This window comes from Epinephelus fuscoguttatus, linkage group LG11 (assembly GCF_011397635.1).
Source record: "Epinephelus fuscoguttatus linkage group LG11, E.fuscoguttatus.final_Chr_v1".
In the NCBI taxonomy this organism is placed as follows: domain Eukaryota; kingdom Metazoa; phylum Chordata; class Actinopteri; order Perciformes; family Serranidae; genus Epinephelus; species Epinephelus fuscoguttatus.
The window spans coordinates 43,561,366-43,581,431 of NC_064762.1; the positions used below are offsets into that span (position 1 = coordinate 43,561,366).

A 20,066-nucleotide genomic window follows, 5' to 3' on the forward strand; every position below is an offset into this window, starting at 1 on the left:
TCATAAAGTTAAACTGAAGCTAGTGTTATATAGAAAGCTGTTAAATGTTAAATGTGTAAAGTGTTATTATTACGCAGTATGAAATTGTGGTTAAGATTCTGTTGCCATAATTGATAATAGGGATTTTGAATTGTATGTGATATTGATTTCCTTTTCTGTGAAGCCGTTTGAAGTTTAAATAGTTTTAAATGTCTGTGTGAAGCATTTTTTTAATGTAATTATGACAGTTTCTGACTTGGTGTGGAGGATGTTTGCCCGAGGGCTTGTAAGGTCCAGGAACAGGTCTTTGCTCTGAGTCTTTTCTTTTTTTTCTAAGTCTTGTTGTGTTAAGTGTAAGGAAAAGTAAGAATAAGTGTTTGTTTTTCTTCGTTTTGAGATTTCTCCATAGTCTTTCAACTGTGGAAGGGGGTATCTGTAGTGGTTTATAATATATAATACAATACAATATTACTCTTATAAAACATTCATATCTACAATATGAATTATTCAACTATAACTGATAACTTTTAATATTGATTAAAAAAGCTAATTATAGCCAAGCTGAAATCTAAAAATATAATTAATGAGGTCTGAAAGCGTAGCATGGTGCAAAGAAAGTGACACTGAAACAACAAAATAGGCAAATTCTTGCAGACACTTTTATGAACACACACACACGCACACACGCACACGCGCGCACACGCACACACACACACACACACACACACACACACACACACACAAGCTCATTTCCTGTGTGCAATGTGGTAAGACAGAAACTGCACTGACAGCACACCTGTCTCCTTACCAACAATGAGTTGACAGAGCTCGCCTCAAAAGGTGATGTGATTACATTACTAGAATAAACTGACCTCAGGTGTCGACTCTTCTTGCAATCACAGAACCACCACCACTCAAGAAAACTGGTAGTTTGAATGGGTAAAATTGCTTTCTATTGATAACAGATTAATCTTACTGTAACTGAATTTTCCTCTCTTCTTGCAGCTCTACAGTGGGGGAATTATTTAGCATCAGCTGTTAAAGTGGGTTGTTAGTACTAGGCATGGGGCAACAATAAAATTTCATGTCACTGTTATCCTGGCCAAAATAACTGCGATTCACAACATTATTGTGATAATCATGAGAATATGCTCATAACACTTAAACTGGCTTTAAAACCAACTGGAATCACTTTACCTTACATTTACTCAAAGCCCAGATCAGACCAATGATTCACAGTGAGATGAAACAGAGAGTTGTTGCATAGAGATGATACACTGTCACATCTAGTTGCATTAGTGTGAACAGCAGGCTATTAGAATGTTGTAGAAAGGCGCATCACAAGTAGTTGCCCGTTTCAACTCGTCTAATTGCAAATCTTTGGTCTGAAGAGGACGCTTGTTTTTTTGTGAACATTCGTTTTAGTAGAGGGGAAAAAAAGGAGGGACAGTGCACTCCAAAATCAAAAACACATTTTTTCTAGCAGACTATTCATTCCACCAATCGTATCACTGCATAGACTGGAGTGTGAACAAGAGATGTAAATCTTAATGATATCCTCCTCAGGTAAGTCGTAACATTAGCTAGTTCAGCAGTGCTAGGTAAGCTAGCAGTAGATGTGCACTTCCTTCTGCTAGGCGATACAGTTGGAGGGTGTAGTTTGCTACAAAGAAAATAGTTTCTACAAGAAACTGCTCAGAGTTTTGTAGATTATCTTGAGAAACTCAGCCATGATTTCTAGAAAGAAACATTGCTGTTGAATATATTTTTTTGGTGCTTTGAGCAACACAAGCCGAGTGCCATCAAGTTCTGTCATGTTGGAGAAGTGGCAGATATCTCTATCTCTATCTGTTGATTATCATTACTCTTTCATCTTCACTGCCACAAAAGACAGGTGTGTGCACACACAAACAAAGCGAGTGTTCTCTTTGCAGGACAGTACACACAACCTTTTAATAAATACTTTTTCTTTTTTTTTTTTTTTTTTATTACTATCACTGCCAAGACTACAGCCAACAGTAGACCAGCACGTACGTTCTGTACCTGTGTGAGAAAAAATACCTCTCCACAGTAGCAGGCATCAATAGTCTGTATTCATCATTCAAAAAGGGAATACAGAACAGCAACAGGATGGATTTCAGATTCTATTAGACAGAACATTAAAAACACAGCCTGAGGTTAAAAGAACAAAGGATGTTTACCATGCTCCAGCAAACAGCAACACAATTATGAAACATTTCTGCTAAAGAGCTCAGTGGCTAACAAAAAAAATCTTAGCTAATATAATATAGTTTGTATTGATCTCACTCGCTCTTGACATTAACACTTCTGTTTGCTCTTCTCACTTCTGTTTCTCTTCTCATGTGATGAGCTGTACTGCCAATCAGAGTGATTTGATTCATCAATGATTCAAAATTCTAAATTGGCCTAAAAAAAAAAAAAGCTGGCCGATGAGGGCCAACAGTGCAGGACGCACCGCAAAGACAAAGACGACAGATTCTCACCAACAGCCTGACACCGACCAACGGCCAGCAGTGGGCTTGATGTGTCAGGGCCCTTAAACTCACACTGCTGCAAAACTACATCCTTATACGACAGCACAGAATGCATAGCAACTCCAATCTCAAAGGATGGAAATGCATGCAGCATCAGTAACAGACTAATCTCACATCAAGTATAGGTTGAAGGGGAGCATCAGCAATAACAGAAGATGACAGCAGGAGGACAGATGGATACCCTGAGAGAAAGACTGAGGAGAACACAACAGGCCTGATAGTGGGGAAAAAGTACATTTACTCAAGTTCTGAAGTTGAGTACAGTTTTGAGGTACAGTATTTCTACTTCACTTGAAGATTTCCTATCTCAACTACCTTGAAGAGAGAAATATTGTAATCTGTACTCCACTACATCTAATTGTCAGCTATACTTACCAGTTACCTTTGTAGATTTAAAGTTTTTACATGAAAAACAAGTGATTGGTTTAAAAATACAATACACTGTTAAAGATTAATCCACTTTCTGGCCTCTGATCACTAAGATCCAATAATGGAATACAAATGTGTGGAGCAGAACTTTAGTTTTTCTTCCCGCTAATCATCTGATAACCCCTCAGATTTATCTTGTGACCTTTGGAGGGGGCTAACTCCTAGGCTGGGGACCGATGGACTCAACTATCTCACTGTATATAAGATAGTTATATCTAGTTCCACCTAAACCAGCTGCAAAAGTAAAATTCTGCTTACAAACTGATGTATCAGTGTTGAAAACAGAATAATGTAATAAACAATAATCTATCAGTGACAGGGGACATCTTCTTACTTTGTTGTATTGTTATTGTGTTTTCAGGTTGAAGGAAATAAGAAAAAAAACAACAAAAAAAAAACAGAGGAACAGGGGTTGGTAAGAGCGATACAATGGTAGTTTTTCAGCTAACCAGTCAATAGGTTACATCCCTTAGTGTATACAGTCAGTCAGTTTTTTTCAGGGCCATCAGACTGTCCGCGGTTTTGCCCAAGTACAGTCAACTGCTATTCCAAGGTTGATCCTTATCTCTTTGGCAATCTCTTGCCACTATGGATAAATAAATAGGCATCCCCAAAAAAATATGAAAGTCTTCTGCCATTGATTTACCACACAGCCTCCAGCATTTATCCTGCCCCTGAGACCCCTGTTGTAGACATTTCAATGTTGGAGTTATCATATTATGTATTGTTATATTACAATACGATTGTTATTGTTATCATATTATGTTTTTCCAGCAGAACTCCTGCCAGGATCTTGAATTGGTGGTCCTAGTTTGTCCTAGGGATGTTCCTAGCAACTAATTTCCCTGTTGACTTAACAGAAATTTTAATTAAGACTAGTCGACTAATCTAAAAAGAGAAAAACATTTAGAAAACAATCAAAATTTAGCACACTTTATTGTTAAGTATTTGAAACATTGTCCCAAAAAATATTGTGTGCATTAAGAGCCCTTTGAAGTCTTTAATAACAATCTTCAACAACCATGTCAGATTTCAAATGCTGCTGAAGTACTACACATTTTGCGCTGTGCGGTATGAATGAGAACATGAACATTCAGGTGCAACATATTTTATAAACGTCCTGAAGCCTTTACCTTCAACAAAGTTAAGTGGAATAATATCTCGGAGGTCATTGTCGTGATGAGCTGCATTATCTTCTCAGCCTGGGCGGGATCACAGCGTCTCCGAGTGAACAATGTCAATTTGGACTGAGCGTGGCTAGCACTGCTAGCAGCAGCAGCCGTTGTTCCATGCAGGTTAAAATCCAAATGCACATGTTGAATGTGGTTGCGCATTGCTCCAGTCGAGTGATTGTATGCCAGTGTTTTTCTGACACAGCCGACATTGTTTTGATTTTCTAGATCAAAGTCCTGCCAAACCGCGCAGGTTTTGCGAGAGGACATCTCTCCAATTTCCCACCGTGCTGTTTTAAAACTCCAGTCTACCCGGCCATTACCGCAGGGAGGGGAATTGCTGTCTGACGGCTCTGTAGCACCCACTAGCGGCAGGTGGCTGCATGACACTTAAGCTTGTGCATAAATAAAACACTAATTAGTTTAACTGATTAATATTTCTGGTGCCAACTAGCAAGGGGGCGGATGTTTAATTGTTCAGACGGCCAATCAATGTTCCAATGTTCAATTTCTTTATTGAAGTTATCTCTGTCCTGGAAATATCAAAAAAAAAAAAAAAAAAAAAAAAATCCCTAGGTTATAAACATTTGAAAGCTGGTCAAAAGAATGTAAGTCATTACCATTAGCTATAGTGCAGAAAGCCGTTACACCATTAGGTGTCCATTGCCTAAACAGCATATCTAGACTGGAAGGTATAAACTCTGGATCAAATGCCACCCATTTCAATATCTTCAAATTTCTCAAGGTGAAATCTTTTGCAGGTCTTTAACCATACCCTAAGAGCTACCTTGGTCCATTGGTTTGGATTATCCAAATAAGAATCCTGGTGTTGGTAATTACCTATTACAGACTGCAGACAGATTGAATTGCATTAATTCCTAGTCTTTCCATTTGGTTGAGTAGTCCAGATTGCACCAGCATGCCCATGGTCGTAGCTGAACGGCTGTGTAATAGTCCTCAGTATAGGGGAAGGAAAGCTTACCCTTATCTTTCAGTAAATGTAGAATTCTATATTTATTCTGCGGCCTCTTACTGTTCCAAACAATTCTTGAGATCATCCTATTCCATTCAATAAAGTCTTTGGGAAGGAACTGCAATAGGGAGGTCCTGGAATGAATACAGAAAATGGAGAAGTACATTCATTTCCCAAATATTTTTGGGAGCCAAACTCCCAGATATTTAATAGCTGGAGCGTCCCATTTGAAGTCAAATATACTTCGTACATTAGCATTTGGTTGTATGTGTTATATTTGGAGTATAAGCCAAAGAGTTTAAGAAAGGACATTCATTTCAGTATACTTCACTCTGGGTTTCTCAGAGTGAGCAAAAGGTCGTCTGCAATTAAACTTATCTTATATGCAAGATCCCCAATTAAAACCCCTTAATCTCTGAATTTTCCTTTATTGACTGGGCTATAAAGAATTTGAAAAATGCAGGGCTAAGTGGGCACCTCTGTCAACACCCTTCTAGTTTAACGGGTCGGGATAGGTGCCCATTAATTCTTATTCTAGCTGTGGGGGATGAGTATACTGATCTAATGCATTGTACTGACTTCTCATTGAAGCTGAATTGCTTTATTGCTTGATAAAGGTATTCCCATCTGACCACATCGAACGCCTTTTCTGCATCTAGGCTTATTAACATTGCGCTTACATTTTTCTCAATCACATGGTCAACAACATGCAGTGTTTGCCGAATAATAATAATAATGTCTTTATTAAGGATACAGACAGGGCCGTCGCAACCAGACAGGTAAACTAGGCAATTGCCTAGGGTCCTGAGCTGGAAGGGGGCCCCCAGAGATGCCTGACATTGGTCCATATCAATGACAATATGATGGAACCCCTATAGACACTCCAACAACGACAACATGTTGGAATCCCCCCTAATGGGGCCCCCTACTAGCTGCTGCTTGAAAGTGGCTAAGTAGGGTGACCAGACATCCCGCATTGTGTAGGACTGCACAGCATTTCTGTCTCTTTTCATGCGTCACGCAAATTGAGACCATGTCCCACATGATTGGTTGCCACCCGCGCTAGCATTGTTGGACTACCGTAGTACTAGGGTACCTCATGGTACTTACCCACTACTGTGGGATAAGTTCAAAGTCCAATCGCAAGAGGGTGAGTGTCCATGCGCCGTCGAATAACGGCGCACGCTGGCCACCTGGCACTCAATATGCTGCTGCAGTGGTTTGTAACCAGTGACATTTCAGGTATTAGCTGAGCTATTGAGTATCTTTAAGCAGTGAAAGTTATTATTTATTTCTTTTTACTTGTAGGTTAGATTTGTTTATATATGCTACAGTGATTTGTTTTCCACAGAGCTCTATGGTGTGAGCATTTTACTCGCATTTGCGACCAAGGTGCCTCTTGCCTGGGGCCCCCAGAATGTCTTGAAACAGCCCTGGATACAGAGAGAGGTCCATAGCATACCACACAAAACAAACAATGATCAATGTACAAAAAAAAATAAAATATAATAAATACAATAATAAAAATCTCTTTAAAAAAAGACAAGAAATACCCGACACGTCATACAAATTCATAAAAATGGAAACAATTCAAAAATCTGCACCCACAAACAAGCTGGAGTGCCAGTGGCCCCACAGTCAGTCGGTCGGTTGGCCAAGGCCTGCATGATGCTATTCTCTGAGACAGACAGCCTGCACATATATCGATATATAAGATTACGTACTAAAGCAGGGCAAGTAGGCACACCAACATTTACAAACATTTGGCTGGCACTGCACCATCGTGGAAGTTTTAGAAGCAGTCTCATGCCATCATCATAGGCCTTTGTTCAGTCTTTGCATAATGCACTTCCTATAACAGCTCCACAAGTGGGCAGTATATAGCAGAGTGCAAAATGCTCTAAAAAGAGTGATCTTCACATTAACTGAAAACATACCAAATTTGCGAGCAAGTATATTAGCTTGTGCATATAACTTGCGACACTGTCTGTAGATATCTCTATGATCAGATAAATCATTGACATTATAATGACCAAGATATTCAATCTCATGACGCACTTTAAGAGCAACACCAGATAAAAAGAATACAGGAAATACTAGTTTTCTCTCTTCTTCACTTCTAACAATCATAATGTTGCTCTTACTGGAATTATATTTGATATCAAAGTCTGCCCCATAGTCAGAGCAAATTTTCAACAGCTGTTGTAGGCTGGCACTATATGGGCAGAAAACTACCAAATCATCTGCATATATAAGATGATTAATTAAAATATTGCCAATCATACACCCTGTCTTACATGCATTTAACTGTTGGGACAAGTCATTCATGTATACATTCAGAAGAAAAGGAGACAAAATGCAGCCCTGTCGATCTCCATTACTTACATGAAATGATTTTGATACAGAGCACCCCCAACTAATCTGCATAGACTGATGAGCATACCAGTAAACAAGAATTCTAATTATCCATTTAGGGACCCCTCAATGATGCAATTTAATGAATAACTTCTCATGATTAATGTGATCAAAAGCCTGAGAGGCATCTATAAAGCACATGAACATTGTGGAGTTGTGACGATTATATTTATCTAAAATTTCCTTTAAAGCAAAAATACATACGTCAGTGCCGTGTTTACATTTGAATCCAAACTGGTTGTCAGTGGTAGTGATGTATTTTTCTAGCCTATTCAGGAGGATTTTCACCAGCACTTCAGATATAATGCTTGCTAAGGCTATAGGCCTATAGTTTTCCATGCTATTTATTTTGCCAGCTTTGTCCTTAAAGGGCTCGGATCTGGGTGGATCGTGGGTTTTAGCTAAACACATCAGTCACATCAGTTACTTATATATAAATGGAAGTCGGAAACGGAAATTCACCTCCTCCGCCCAAATCAAACTGTAATGCCAAAAAATCGGGGGTCTGCCCCCAGAGGCTGTATCGCCGTCTGCCAGAAATCAGATGCCGAATACAGCTGATGGGTTCCGAGAAGGGCGGGGCAGTGATGCAAGGAGAGAGATGAGGTGTGTGAGGTTGAGCCACTTGTCAGTTGTCAAAGACAAGACATGATTGGTTTGTTTTGATTTACAACCGCCCCAAGAGTCCTACATTGTAAACACAGCCAGCATGGTGAGGAGGGGGTTTGTCAACTCGCGTCGTGTGTGTCTGTGTAGGAGCCTGAATGAATACTCCATGAAGTATCGGATGACATGGTTTAATCAATGTTATCATAGCTTTTTGTATACAGCAGCTACTGTTGTTGTAATACGCGTTTGAAACAGTGAGGCACTAGAATTTGCTATCAGTTTGAATGCGATATATGATTTCAACGTTAGAAGGGAGAAATTCCTACACACTGTGGCTTTAATAACAGGCACTTACAAAACAGGATGGAGTCAGGCAAAATTCCATGAACTAAAAAGCCAGTCAGACGGATAGCAAGCAGGGCGTAAAGTTTTTTGCTGGCATATTTCAGATGTTCAGCAGTTGTCTTACCAGCTCCACATTATTTATTGTCATCTAAAGCCAAGACAGCACAATGAACCTCTTCTGTATTAAAAACGTCTTCATCATAATCAATCGTACCCACATCAAAAGTATTCCTCCCAATACAGTTAAAGTAACTCTTACCTTTCTTGCATTTCACACAGCATTTAGAAAAACATTGAACATCCACAACTCCTGCCTGCCTCCAAAGTTCCATCCACCTCCTCCTGCAACTCCACCTCCCTCCAAAGGCCTACTCCCCCCTCCTGGATTACGTCCTCATTACGTCTATGATAGACGTAGGTGTTGGCAAGGTAACGTTAGATACACGGAAGAGGAGAGCGAGTGTAACGTTACAACCAAGACAGTCAAACGCGACCCCAGAGTTTTAACACTCAACCGGAGTCAGTGATGACTGATGAGTTTTAGAATAAGGTTACAGTGCGTTAGATAGTAGCTTTAACATTACTAGTAAATGGAAACGCACATGGAAGATAACGTTAATGTTTCAGAAGAAGAGAGCAGAACTGGGAGACCCTCTTCACATCACGGCACCATGAATGATTTGTATATATTGCCAGACCACCACCACGGAGCTTACCAGATGATGCAGCCTCCCTGTCTGCTCTATGTAGTGTTAGCCCCGATGTTACCATTCATCCATGTCTCAGTGAACACAAGGATGCAGCAGTCCCTCACTCCTCGGTGAGTGGATCTCCACCGTCAGATGTAATCCATTTTCATGTCCGGCGAGCGGACATTCGCCAGAAGGACGCTGGGAACAGCTGGTTTGATGGGGTTAGCTCTTAGCCTAGAGCTAACCCCTCCAGCTTCCCCCGCTTCCGTGTCCTGTCATAGCGCTGCTAGGGTCTACCTGTTGGGACAGCTCCAGGCAAAACCACTGTCATCTCAGGGCTAACTCAACGTAGCAGGCCAAGCTTGCTACACATCCTGAGCTCTCTCGGTTGTAGCGTTAGTTCTCTGCAGCGGTTTCTATTGTCTAAGAGAAACTCGTGACTGTAATGCACTGAAGAATTTACTTCTTGTTGCACCGGTGTACGCACAGGCTGCCGCAAGCATTGGTTGCGCCGCCATGTTGATTCAAACTTAGAGGCAAATTAAAAATACCTGTCCAGCAGAAACCCTGCGACCATCTTGTCTCTTTTTAGCTCAGGATGAAGCTGCATCAGTCTTCGCCATTGCTGAAAGCAGAGCCGATGTTGACCTGAGTTTTTGCTCTTGCAGCATGGAGTTCTAGTGTTAGATTTTTCTGCAATATTCTTTCTTTTGCCAACTGATTTTCCTGTTGGAGCAGCTGGAGGTGGAAGCGGTGGTCCGCATTTGCCTGCCATTGTTACTGAGCTCAGTGAGATGTTCTATGCTCAGGATGCCCAAGAAGCTAACTTACTCATTACCTCAGTAGGCTAATATATATCGAGCTGTCAGGGGAACTCCAGCGGATTTTTGTCCCACTTTTCTCGAGCCTTCAGTGGATTTATTGGGTTTTTGGCCAAAGATACCCTCACCTTTGCCCGTGCAGTGAAATACAGGAGGAGGGGGAAACGTAACGAGCTAAAAAAAAAAAAAAAAAAAGGTGTGCCACCGTCTCATGTAGCGTCGCCTGTTACCCCTGGCAACCCATGGCCTTAAAAGATGACGTCTCAGGAAAAAAAAAAAGAGGCACAAGTCTACTCTGGCCAACAGAGAAGGATCTCTTCCGTTTAGTCCGCACCCCACGGCAGCTTAGGCAAAAAGTGGAGGTAGCTAGTCCCTCGTTTTTCCTCTGCCACTACAGACGAATCGGATAACCCATACCGGAACAGACGGAACGTCTTTTGTCTTTGAATATCAAGAGTGACTCTTTTTGTTTTTTTTATGCCCTGAAAAGAAAAAGACTATACTGACTGATTTCATTTAATATCACTCTTCCTTGGTTTTGGACTTTTGATTGGTGAATGGACATTGGTGTATTGACTTTCTATTTTGTGTTCTTGTGAAAATATAAGTGTGAAAAAAAGAGAGAAATAGTGTTTCGTTGATCAATTTTATTTATTTGAGGTTGTATAAGTGTGTATATTTGTGAATCCTTTGTGGTGTTTTTTTGTTTCCTTGAGTCAACTACTGTAACTTTGAAATAGTCAGGTTACACCTGACTGGCACCCCAGAAAAAAAAAGGTAATATAAAATAAAATAGTCACTCAGTAAAACCGTCACTTGTGCCGGTGCACTTGTGCGTCTCTGCCAACGTGGACACCGCACACTGCTGCCAGGTATATTTCTCTCCAATGTACGTTCGCTGACCAATAAACTGGATGAACTTCAGCTACTGACGGTGAAAAGATTTTTCTACATCTGCAGTTTGTTGTGCTTCACGGAGACGTTAAAGTCAGACCAGGCTCTCTATCCAGGTGGATGGGAAATCCATTCTTCCTCAACCTTCATCTGCGGCTACATTCATTGTAGATCTGTCCAGAAACACCTTAAAATTGGTGGGCGGTGGGGTCTGAAAACACACACCTCTCTTCTTGAGCACTCTTCTTATTTCAACATACTCCCTCCTTTTTCTCACTATATCTATCGGAAAGTCGTGGTCAAAATAGATTTTTTTTTAATCTTTGTAATAAACCTGCTTCTTTTTCCATGTGTGGACAGGATTTGGTCTTTTGTCTTACACTCTTGGACGTTTATCACTATGGACCTTGGTGGAACTATGCAAGGGGGACGCCGGCTAAGAGCTTTATGGCAACGGTGCATCCTCAGCTCTGTCCTGTCCAGTGTAAACTATGACTGCAGAAATTTAGCCACAAAGTCCATCATGTTGTTATCTTCCTTGCCTTCAGGAATTCCATAAATGCAAATGTTATTTCGTCGAGACTGTAGTTCCAAGTCTGTCACTTTCTTTTGCGTAAATTCCTGTGCCTGTTTCATTTGACAGAGCATAGCTTCAAGTTCGGTGTTACATTCCTCTTTCGGCAACACACTGCTCTGCTTCCTCGACCCGTGTTGTAGATTTCAGGTCTTCCCTAATTTACCCCAGGGCCTAGTTCATCTTATCACTGAAATCACTCAACTCCTTTTTCACGTCTTCTCTCAGTGTGTAATGGAAAGCACTTAGCTCGCTCCTTACATCAGCCCATTTTCGCCTTAATCTATGTCTGTTTACAAGCCAGCAAGCTAGCTTTGGTGTAGTCTGGTCCATCCTGGCTAAGCAAGTTAGCATTAGCATCGTCGCGGCTCTCTATTGTTGATTTCTCTCTCGCTTTTTCTGATCTTAAGTTCACTTTACCTTTGGCTCTCTTTAGTTTGTCCCCGTCCATAATACCTCAGCAGTCCTATCCTATTAAAGTAGTTGAATCTGGGGAAATACTCTGAGTGGGAGAGAGAGAGATTTCTGATAGTCTGCCATTTTTCGCAGCATGCCAACCAAAAGTCATCCGCTACTTTGACTTTTGATACTTTCTTCCACTACTGGGTAAGAAGTCATAGATGAACCAAAAGAAAACAGTCTGTCTCCTGCCTCCCCAGGGGCCTCATGTACAAAGACTTCCATGGATTTCCTACTGAAACATGGCATAAGCTTAAATCCAGAAAACATTGTACGCACAAATACATCCACATGTATGAATCTGTGCATACACATGAATCCAAGCACATTTCCTCTGTACATCCCAATCAACGTGGAACTGACCGCACATGTTGGAGTACCTGACCCCTCCCTGTTTAAATATGCAAATCATATTTAAATTGGCCCTGCACCTGAGATTCCCCTCTCTGCACGATCAAAAAACTAAATCACAAGAATGAGTAAGACGGGAAAAAAGAAAAACTGTATGCAAAAAACGCAAAAATGTACGTTTTGGCACGCTGTCCTCCGGCATCAATACTAAAAGAGGAGTGAGTGGGAGAGTGTGTGTGAAGCTGTCAATGCTGTGGGGTCAAAAAAGCATACACACGCAGAATTAAAAAAGAGGTGGTCCGACATTAAGGTGGATCTGAAGCGAAGGACGGCTACCCACTGCCAAAATGTGGCCAAAACAGGCGGGGGGACAGGAGAGGAGGAGCTCACCCCGTTTGAACAGAGAGTCGCTGCAGTTGTGGGTGACACTGCTCTCACAGGTTTGGTGTGTTGATACCGGTCATACAGTAACCTGCTCACAGCCCTATAAGATAGAGGTTCATGTGTAAATGTTCATGCGTAAATGCTGTATGTATGGAATTATTTGGTTTGAAATAAATCTTTTGAATTTAAATTTAAACATGCCAGTATATCAAAGGTGTATTAACTGCTCATGTGTCTCTGATGTGCACATCACTCTGAGGACTAATTGTTTTCATATTTATTTATTATAACAGTTTCCCAGCATCACCTTTAAGTGTCGCCAAAGGATCAACAGCTTTAGAAACGTGTGTACGCCAGCCATGAAGTTGGCGTGAGGCACCGCAAAGTTTCACGGTCATTTCACTTTTGATACATCTGAACTTTGCCATGGAAAAGGACGTACGCCACGCACCCTTTGTACATGAGGCCCCAGGTCAGTAATGTAAGTGGAGACACAGGCCATTGTGCATGAGAAACAAATGTTTCATGTTTGGAAAGATGTCAGAAAATGTATCTTCTAATGTGGGGAATAAATGATAAAGTAAGATGTGAGGATAAAGTAAGATGAGGAGGTACACAGGTAAAGATGGAGTCCTACCTCTGTCCTCTCGCCTGATGGAATGAGCCCTCTTGTCGGCATTAGGAACCTCCGGCTTGAGGGCTGAAAAACGAAACATGATCCACAGAACGTCACGTTGCCTGTCTGACCCGACTGATTCAAGACTTAGCAGACAAGAATGAACACACACTTTCACAAGTACAATCACATGAAGAAAACCACTGCTGGCGCACACACACACACACACACACACTGTAACTGTAAAAACTGCAACACAAAGCAGTGGTAGAAGGTTATGAATGCAAACTCTGTGACTTCCTGTGCAGACAGGAAAACAATGATGCAAGTGTGCATTTTGCAAACTGTAGATATTTGTGCTGAAATGAAGCACTGCTGCTTTAACAGTAACACTGATTAACCATGAAACTATGTCGTTTTTCACTTTCATGTTTGGTAAAAGAAAACATTTAAGGAGGAGCCACCATGTCAGTCTCAAACACAGGTTTCTTAGAAACTCTCCATGTATTGAGTTGAACTAAAACTCCACATTTAAGGCCCAGTCCTTCCAATGAATTTTATTTATGTGGTGACCCTGACAGTGCCACTGCCAGCACACACTCTTTTCATTCTAAGGATGAAAGAAAGAAAATCACCATTGACCTCTGCATATGTACATTATCCATTCTTCTGGTAAACCACTCTACTGAGGGAAGGATTACAGACACTTAAAGGGGAACGGCAACCATTTTCAAAATTCATACATGTTATTTCTACGGTCTAAGACAGTCTAAAAATATTAAAGGGGCAAAAAGCGTAATCGTTTCACCGCTAGGTTTGCTGTTGTGCACTGCCTGTGGATCAAAACAAAGTGTGTCATGAGCCACACCTCCCTCTACCTCTGCTCTCCACCCCCCACCCCACTCGCCTTGTCTGTGCAGCCGAGCACCGCAGCATCTCCATCAACTATTACATCCAGACGGTCCCAGTGTTTCTTCCGCAGGCTCCACTTCACTCAGCTGCCCGATATACCTGCTGCGTCTTCCCACATTAACCTGAATAACAAACCAGGGCTCGGTGCTCCAGTTGGATCCAAACGGAAAGCCGGGGCTAACATTAGCTGGGAAGCTAGCGGAGGCTAACTGGCTGTGCTGGCAGCTGAGTGAAGTGGAGCCTGAGGAGGAAGCACCAGTTGGCTCCCACTAGCTGGGAGGCTAGCGGAGGCTAGCTGGCTGTGCTGGCAGCTGAGTGAAGTGGAGCCTGAGGAGGAAGCACCGGTTAGCCCCGGTTTCACTACAGGCAGATTCACTTGCCACAGGGGCGAGGAAATAGAACCTTAGTTTAGCAGTTAGCAATGTCTTTCACTCACTCTCAGTCTCTGCTGTGTTTAGCTAATTCCCTGCTTTCCTGTTAGCATTAGCACTAGTCGGCTGCCACGCTAACGTCCCTACTCTTCTCGGCTCCGGCTCCGGCTACTCTTCTCCGTGAGCCGGAGCCGAGAAGAGTAGGGACGTTAGCGTTAGCTCCTGGAGTTAGCACTAGAGCTACTACAGCTATTTGAGTAACTTACAGCTATGCAGCGCTTCTACCAGCTCTTCTAGTCACTGAGCCTCGCCTCTATCTCAGCAAATATATTACATTTATTACAGGTACCATTGAAGTAGGCAGGGAAATAGCTTAACACAGCCCGGCTGCCCGCCGGGCTACATTTTCCAATGCTAATTGCAAATGTTAGCTGGGCTGCTGGGCTACTCACCTAACACAACTGTTATGCCTGACCCATTGCTGGGACAGAGCCGCTAATAACTCAAGCTCCGGACATTAACCCATGCTATGATTGTAACATTAAATTTAATTGAATCGACATAGCGACATGTGCCTAACGTTACTGTAACACTAATTAAAACAGACATTTGATTTTATGTTGTACCTGTCCAGGAGAAGAAGAGCTAGCTCTGAGTCAAATTGTAGCCCCTTTAGCTCTCGCAGTGCTCTCCACCTTGGAAATGCAAGGCCAATGTTAATCCGAGTTCTGTCCCTTTCTTTATCCGACAACTTCTTTGCCAACAACCGTTGTTTCTTAAGAGATAATGTCAGATCCTGGTCGTCTTCAGGTGAACGTTTCATTCCGCTCTCCGCCATTTTGCTTTGAAAATACGCACTGCCATTGCTCACTGGCTGTAGCCTTTTATAGGGATGGATTCACATGAACGTACATGAACGCGCAGCCGGACCGGCTTGTAAACAAGGGGCTGGAGATCAACACAGAGAGAGGGTGTGTGAGGTCATGCTATACTCCAGATGAAATTACACCTCTAGTTCTTCACATAGCAATTTTTTAATTTCTTCAGTCTAGAAATGATGAATTTCGCTTATTGCTCCTTTAAGAAACATGAACAACTCCTAAATCCATAAACACATATCAAATTTGTGATGTCACAGGGTATACAGTGTGGAGCTGCTCCGCAGACAATGGATGGTGAAAGATGTTCTAGATTAGCAGAGCAGCCAGGGGAATGATATGAGCATAGAGATTCACTGTGGTGTCACACTAACAACAACTTCCACGCAGACAACCTAACTGTAACACTTAAAGATATAAAGTGGTCTGACCTACATGACATTTCTGCTGTGATCCGGTCTATATGGGTCAACTTTCTGTTTCATAACTGAGAGCACCATAATAGAATTTGCTCATTTACTGGAGAAAACAACAACAACAACAACAACAACAACAACACACTGTGGATCCATAAAATCAGGCTCCCAATCATTGTCTTTGGAGTAGCTCCTTACTTAATACCCTTAGTCACTAACAGGCGGACCCAGACGCCATGCTATATGGACCCGGACCTATAACCAGTAAATTATTAAGGGATTTTAAATTATGACAGGTAGCTTTCTGGTCTTTACGGCACCGGTTTAGCTGATCAAGAAACACACAGACCAATTGCATGCAAGCTAAGCCAGCCCACGTGATGCGACCCAGCCAATCAAATCTCTGCATTTCAGGCAACTAACATTGTGACTCTGTATACAGTCAAATGAGAGGTGAGAGGCGAGTGACAACGGAAAGACAACAGAAAAATAGAAATATAGAAGGAGAGAAATATAGAAAAAGAAAGAAAGCGATACAGGGAGAAAAGACAGACCGGCAAGTGAGTGGAAGACAGGGAGAGAAGACAGAGAGGAAGAGGCAAGTGAGTGAGGGACAGAGAGAAACACAGAGGAAGAGACGAGTGAGCAAGGGCTCAACAATGAGAACCAATGAGCACCTGCACATGTGTATGAGAATGGCCCTGACACCATTCTAGTCCAGAAGCAAGCTCCAGCTCAGTTCTGTCACTGAGCAACAAAAAGTGGGGACAGTGGGGAAAAGAGGGAAAGAAAGATAAACTGTAAAACTGTTCAATGGCTATTTATTTATTGTAAAATTGGTTGAGACTGTTAAGTTAAGATGTGAAACAGTTAACAAAGAAAAAGGAAAATTCAAGCTGCTGCTACATTTATTCTAAAATTAAGCACTTTATTATTTTAAGACGCACAATTTTTCAAGAACTATTTCATTCATTTTCTCCATTTTATTTTTGAATGCATATCTGTATAGTTCAATGCGTTTTTTGAATCGTACTTTACAGTCAGACGTTGATTACATGCAGATGTTGATACAGCTACTAGGCTACTTCAATATACAGTACAGGCCAAAAGTTTGGACACACCTTCTCATTCAATGCGTTTTCTTTATTTTCATGACTATTTACATTGTAGATTCTCACTGAAGGCATCAAAACTATGAATGAACACGTGGAGTTATGTACTTAACAAAAAAAGGTGAAATAACTGAAAACATGTTTTATATTCTACTTTCTTCAAAATAGCCACCCTTTGCTCTGATTACTGCTTTGCACACTCTTGGCATTCTCTCCATGAGCTTCAAGAGGTAGTCACCTGAAATGGTTTTCCAACAGTCTTGAAGGAGTTCTCAGAGGTGTTTAGCACTTGTTGGCCCCTTTGCCTTCACTCTGCGGTCCAGCTCACCCCAAACCATCTCGATTGGGTTCAGGTCCGGTGACTGTGGAGGCCAGGTCATCTGCCGCAGCACTCCATCACTCTCCTTCTTGGTCAAATAGCCCTTACACAGCCTGGAGGTGTGTTTGGGGTCATTGTCCTGTTGAAAAATAAATGATCGTCCAACTAAACGCAAACCGGATGGGATGGCATGTCGCTGCAGGATGCTGTGGTAGCCATGCTGGTTCAGTGTGCCTTCAATTTTGAATAAATCCCCAACAGTGTCACCAGCAAAACACCCCCACACCATCACACCTCCTCCTCCATGCTTCACAGTGGGAACCAGGCATGTGGAATCCATCCGTTCACCTTTCTCGTCTCACAAAGACACGGCAGTTGGAACCAAAGATCTCAAATTTGGACTCATCAGACCAAAGCACAGATTTCCACTGGTCTAATGTCCATTCCTTGTGTTTCTTGGCCCAAACAAATCTCTTCTGCTTGTTGCCTCTCCTTAGCAGTGGTTTCCTAGCAGCTATTTGACCATGAAGGCCTGATTCGCGCAGTCTCCTCTTAACAGTTGTTCTAGAGATGGGTCTGCTGCTAGAACTCTGTGTGGCATTCATCTGGTCTCTGATCTGAGCTGCTGTTAACTTGCGATTTCTGAGGCTGGTGACTCGGATGAACTTATCCTCAGAAGCAGAGGTGACTCTTGGTCTTCCTTTCCTGGGTCGGTCCTCATGTGTGCCAGTTTCGTTGTAGCGCTTGATGGTTTTTGCGACTCCACTTGGGGACACATTTAAAGTTTTTGCAATTTTCCGGACTGACTGACCTTCATTTCTTAAAGTAATGATGGCCACTCGTTTTTCTTTAGTTAGCTGATTGGTTCTTGCCATAATATGAATTTTAACAGTTGTCCAATAGGGCTGTCGGCTGTGTATTAACCTGACTTCTGCACAACACAACTGATGGTCCCAACCCCTTTGATAAAGCAAGAAATTCCACTAATTAACCCTGATAAGGCACACCTGTGAAGTGGAAACCATTTCAGGTGACTACCTCTAAAATAAAGAAAACGCATTGAATGAGAAGGTGTGTCCAAACTTTTGGCCTGTACTGTATATCATACGAAATCATATCACAAGTCAGACATTGTGATGTTCTGGACCTTTGCTTTAGGAAATTTTCTCTAACTGGACCTGTTTGAATTTTAGTAGAATACCCCTGCTTTATACCCTATGACAAAAGTCTGAGACTTACTTCTGTGGTTTCTGGCTTTGCGAGAGAGCAGCATGTCTTCATAAATATTGATTAAACTTTCCTCAGCTAAAAAAAAATAACATTTTGGAATTCTTAATTTAAAGTGGTGCTGCCCTTTAAGTAATGTGGTTACTGTGCAATTTCAGCAGTAATTTAACTTCTGAAAGATCATGCATGTTAAAATGTAAAATAAAGTGATTATGTATCTAACTAAAGGCTGTAGGGAGGTGATGTCAGGGATGAAGGCCCTTCAAAGTGTCCATTATCAGGAATGAATGGACAACAGGGAGTAGGGTTGAGGGATAAGAACCTAAAATAAAATCATGATATTTCAGGGTATTTTTGCAAAAACAATATTCTTAATAATATGACAAATTAGTTAAAAATATTTCATTATTAATTAAAGAACACAGAATAAGTGATATCATTTTACATGTCAACCTAACAATTTGCCTTCAAATATTCAGTAAAAACTATTAACTAAAAACTAGAAAAATTAAGAAAAAAGATCTCTGATTTCTTCAGTTTGTGAACAACAACAGAAACTCAGAGTGAGATTCAGATTCTGTATACAATATTAATAGAACAACAAAATAAAATCTACCACAAATTACACATTTAAACAGTTTCCAAATACAAAAAGTGTACACTGGGACCTATGTATATATAAATCAACAGGCAATTTCCTTCTCTTTTTGCAAAATCCTCAATTATTGAGTTGGGTTTTTTTCCCACCTGGACCTTTATGCTCTGCCATTTCTCTTCTAATCATCATGCTGTAACCTGTGACAGGTTGTTATGCTACCATAACTATCCGCAGTCACATATATATAGATTTTTGTCGATCAATGAACGTCACGTAAGTTTGCATGACCAAAGCTTTAATAATAATAATAATAATAATAATAATAATAATACATTTTATTTGTAACACACTTTTCATAAAAAACAAATCTGAAAGTTCTACAGAAGGCAGTGCAGATGTGACACTGACTCCCATGTGCACGTGGCAAGAGAGGAAGAGGGAGAGACGCTGTGTTGCTAATGTTTAGTCAGTAAAAGAGTCCGGGGTTGTACATAAAACATTCAGGATACCACAGTTTATTCCACACTACTGAAGCTGCTCCTCTTTTTGGAACAACTAAGGAGTCAGTAATAATTTTTCTTTTAGCCATGCATATTGTTGCCGTGTGAAACAGTGTGATGTCAATATGTCAAAACACTGCTAGTATCACGATATGAATTTTTCATATCATATTAAAAATTATATATCGTGAACAAGATGATATGTCACACCCCTAACAGGGAGTCCATTACTTCCTAATATTGGACACCTTATCCGGCATTATCCCGCTTCACTTGACAGAGGCAAAAAATATATAAATTAAAAATAAAATAAAAAATCAATCATTTATAAAAAAAATTGTTTTGCAATCAAAATCCCCATAAGGTTCTTAAGCAACAGAAATGTTGTTTACTACTCCAGTAAATTGTAATTACTTACAATTGTCCAAATGCCTGCCTAAAAAGGTATGTCTTCAATTGCATCTT

At 41.1% G+C, this 20,066-nt stretch overlaps 1 protein-coding gene across 2 annotated transcripts in view; it reads right to left on the reverse strand.

Annotated features, from left to right (window-relative positions):
• The window catches only part of LOC125897372 (CD2-associated protein), a 260,984-nt gene that overhangs the window by 66,347 nt on the left and 174,571 nt on the right, over window positions 1-20,066 (reverse strand). The window contains exon 12 of one of the 2 annotated variants that reach the window (XM_049590679.1): window positions 13,290-13,352. The exons of the other annotated variant lie outside the window; for it this stretch is intronic. Coding sequence (XP_049446636.1) covers window positions 13,290-13,352 — 63 coding nt within the window. The remainder of the gene's footprint in view (window positions 1-13,289; window positions 13,353-20,066) is intronic. 2 annotated transcript variants of the gene reach the window in all.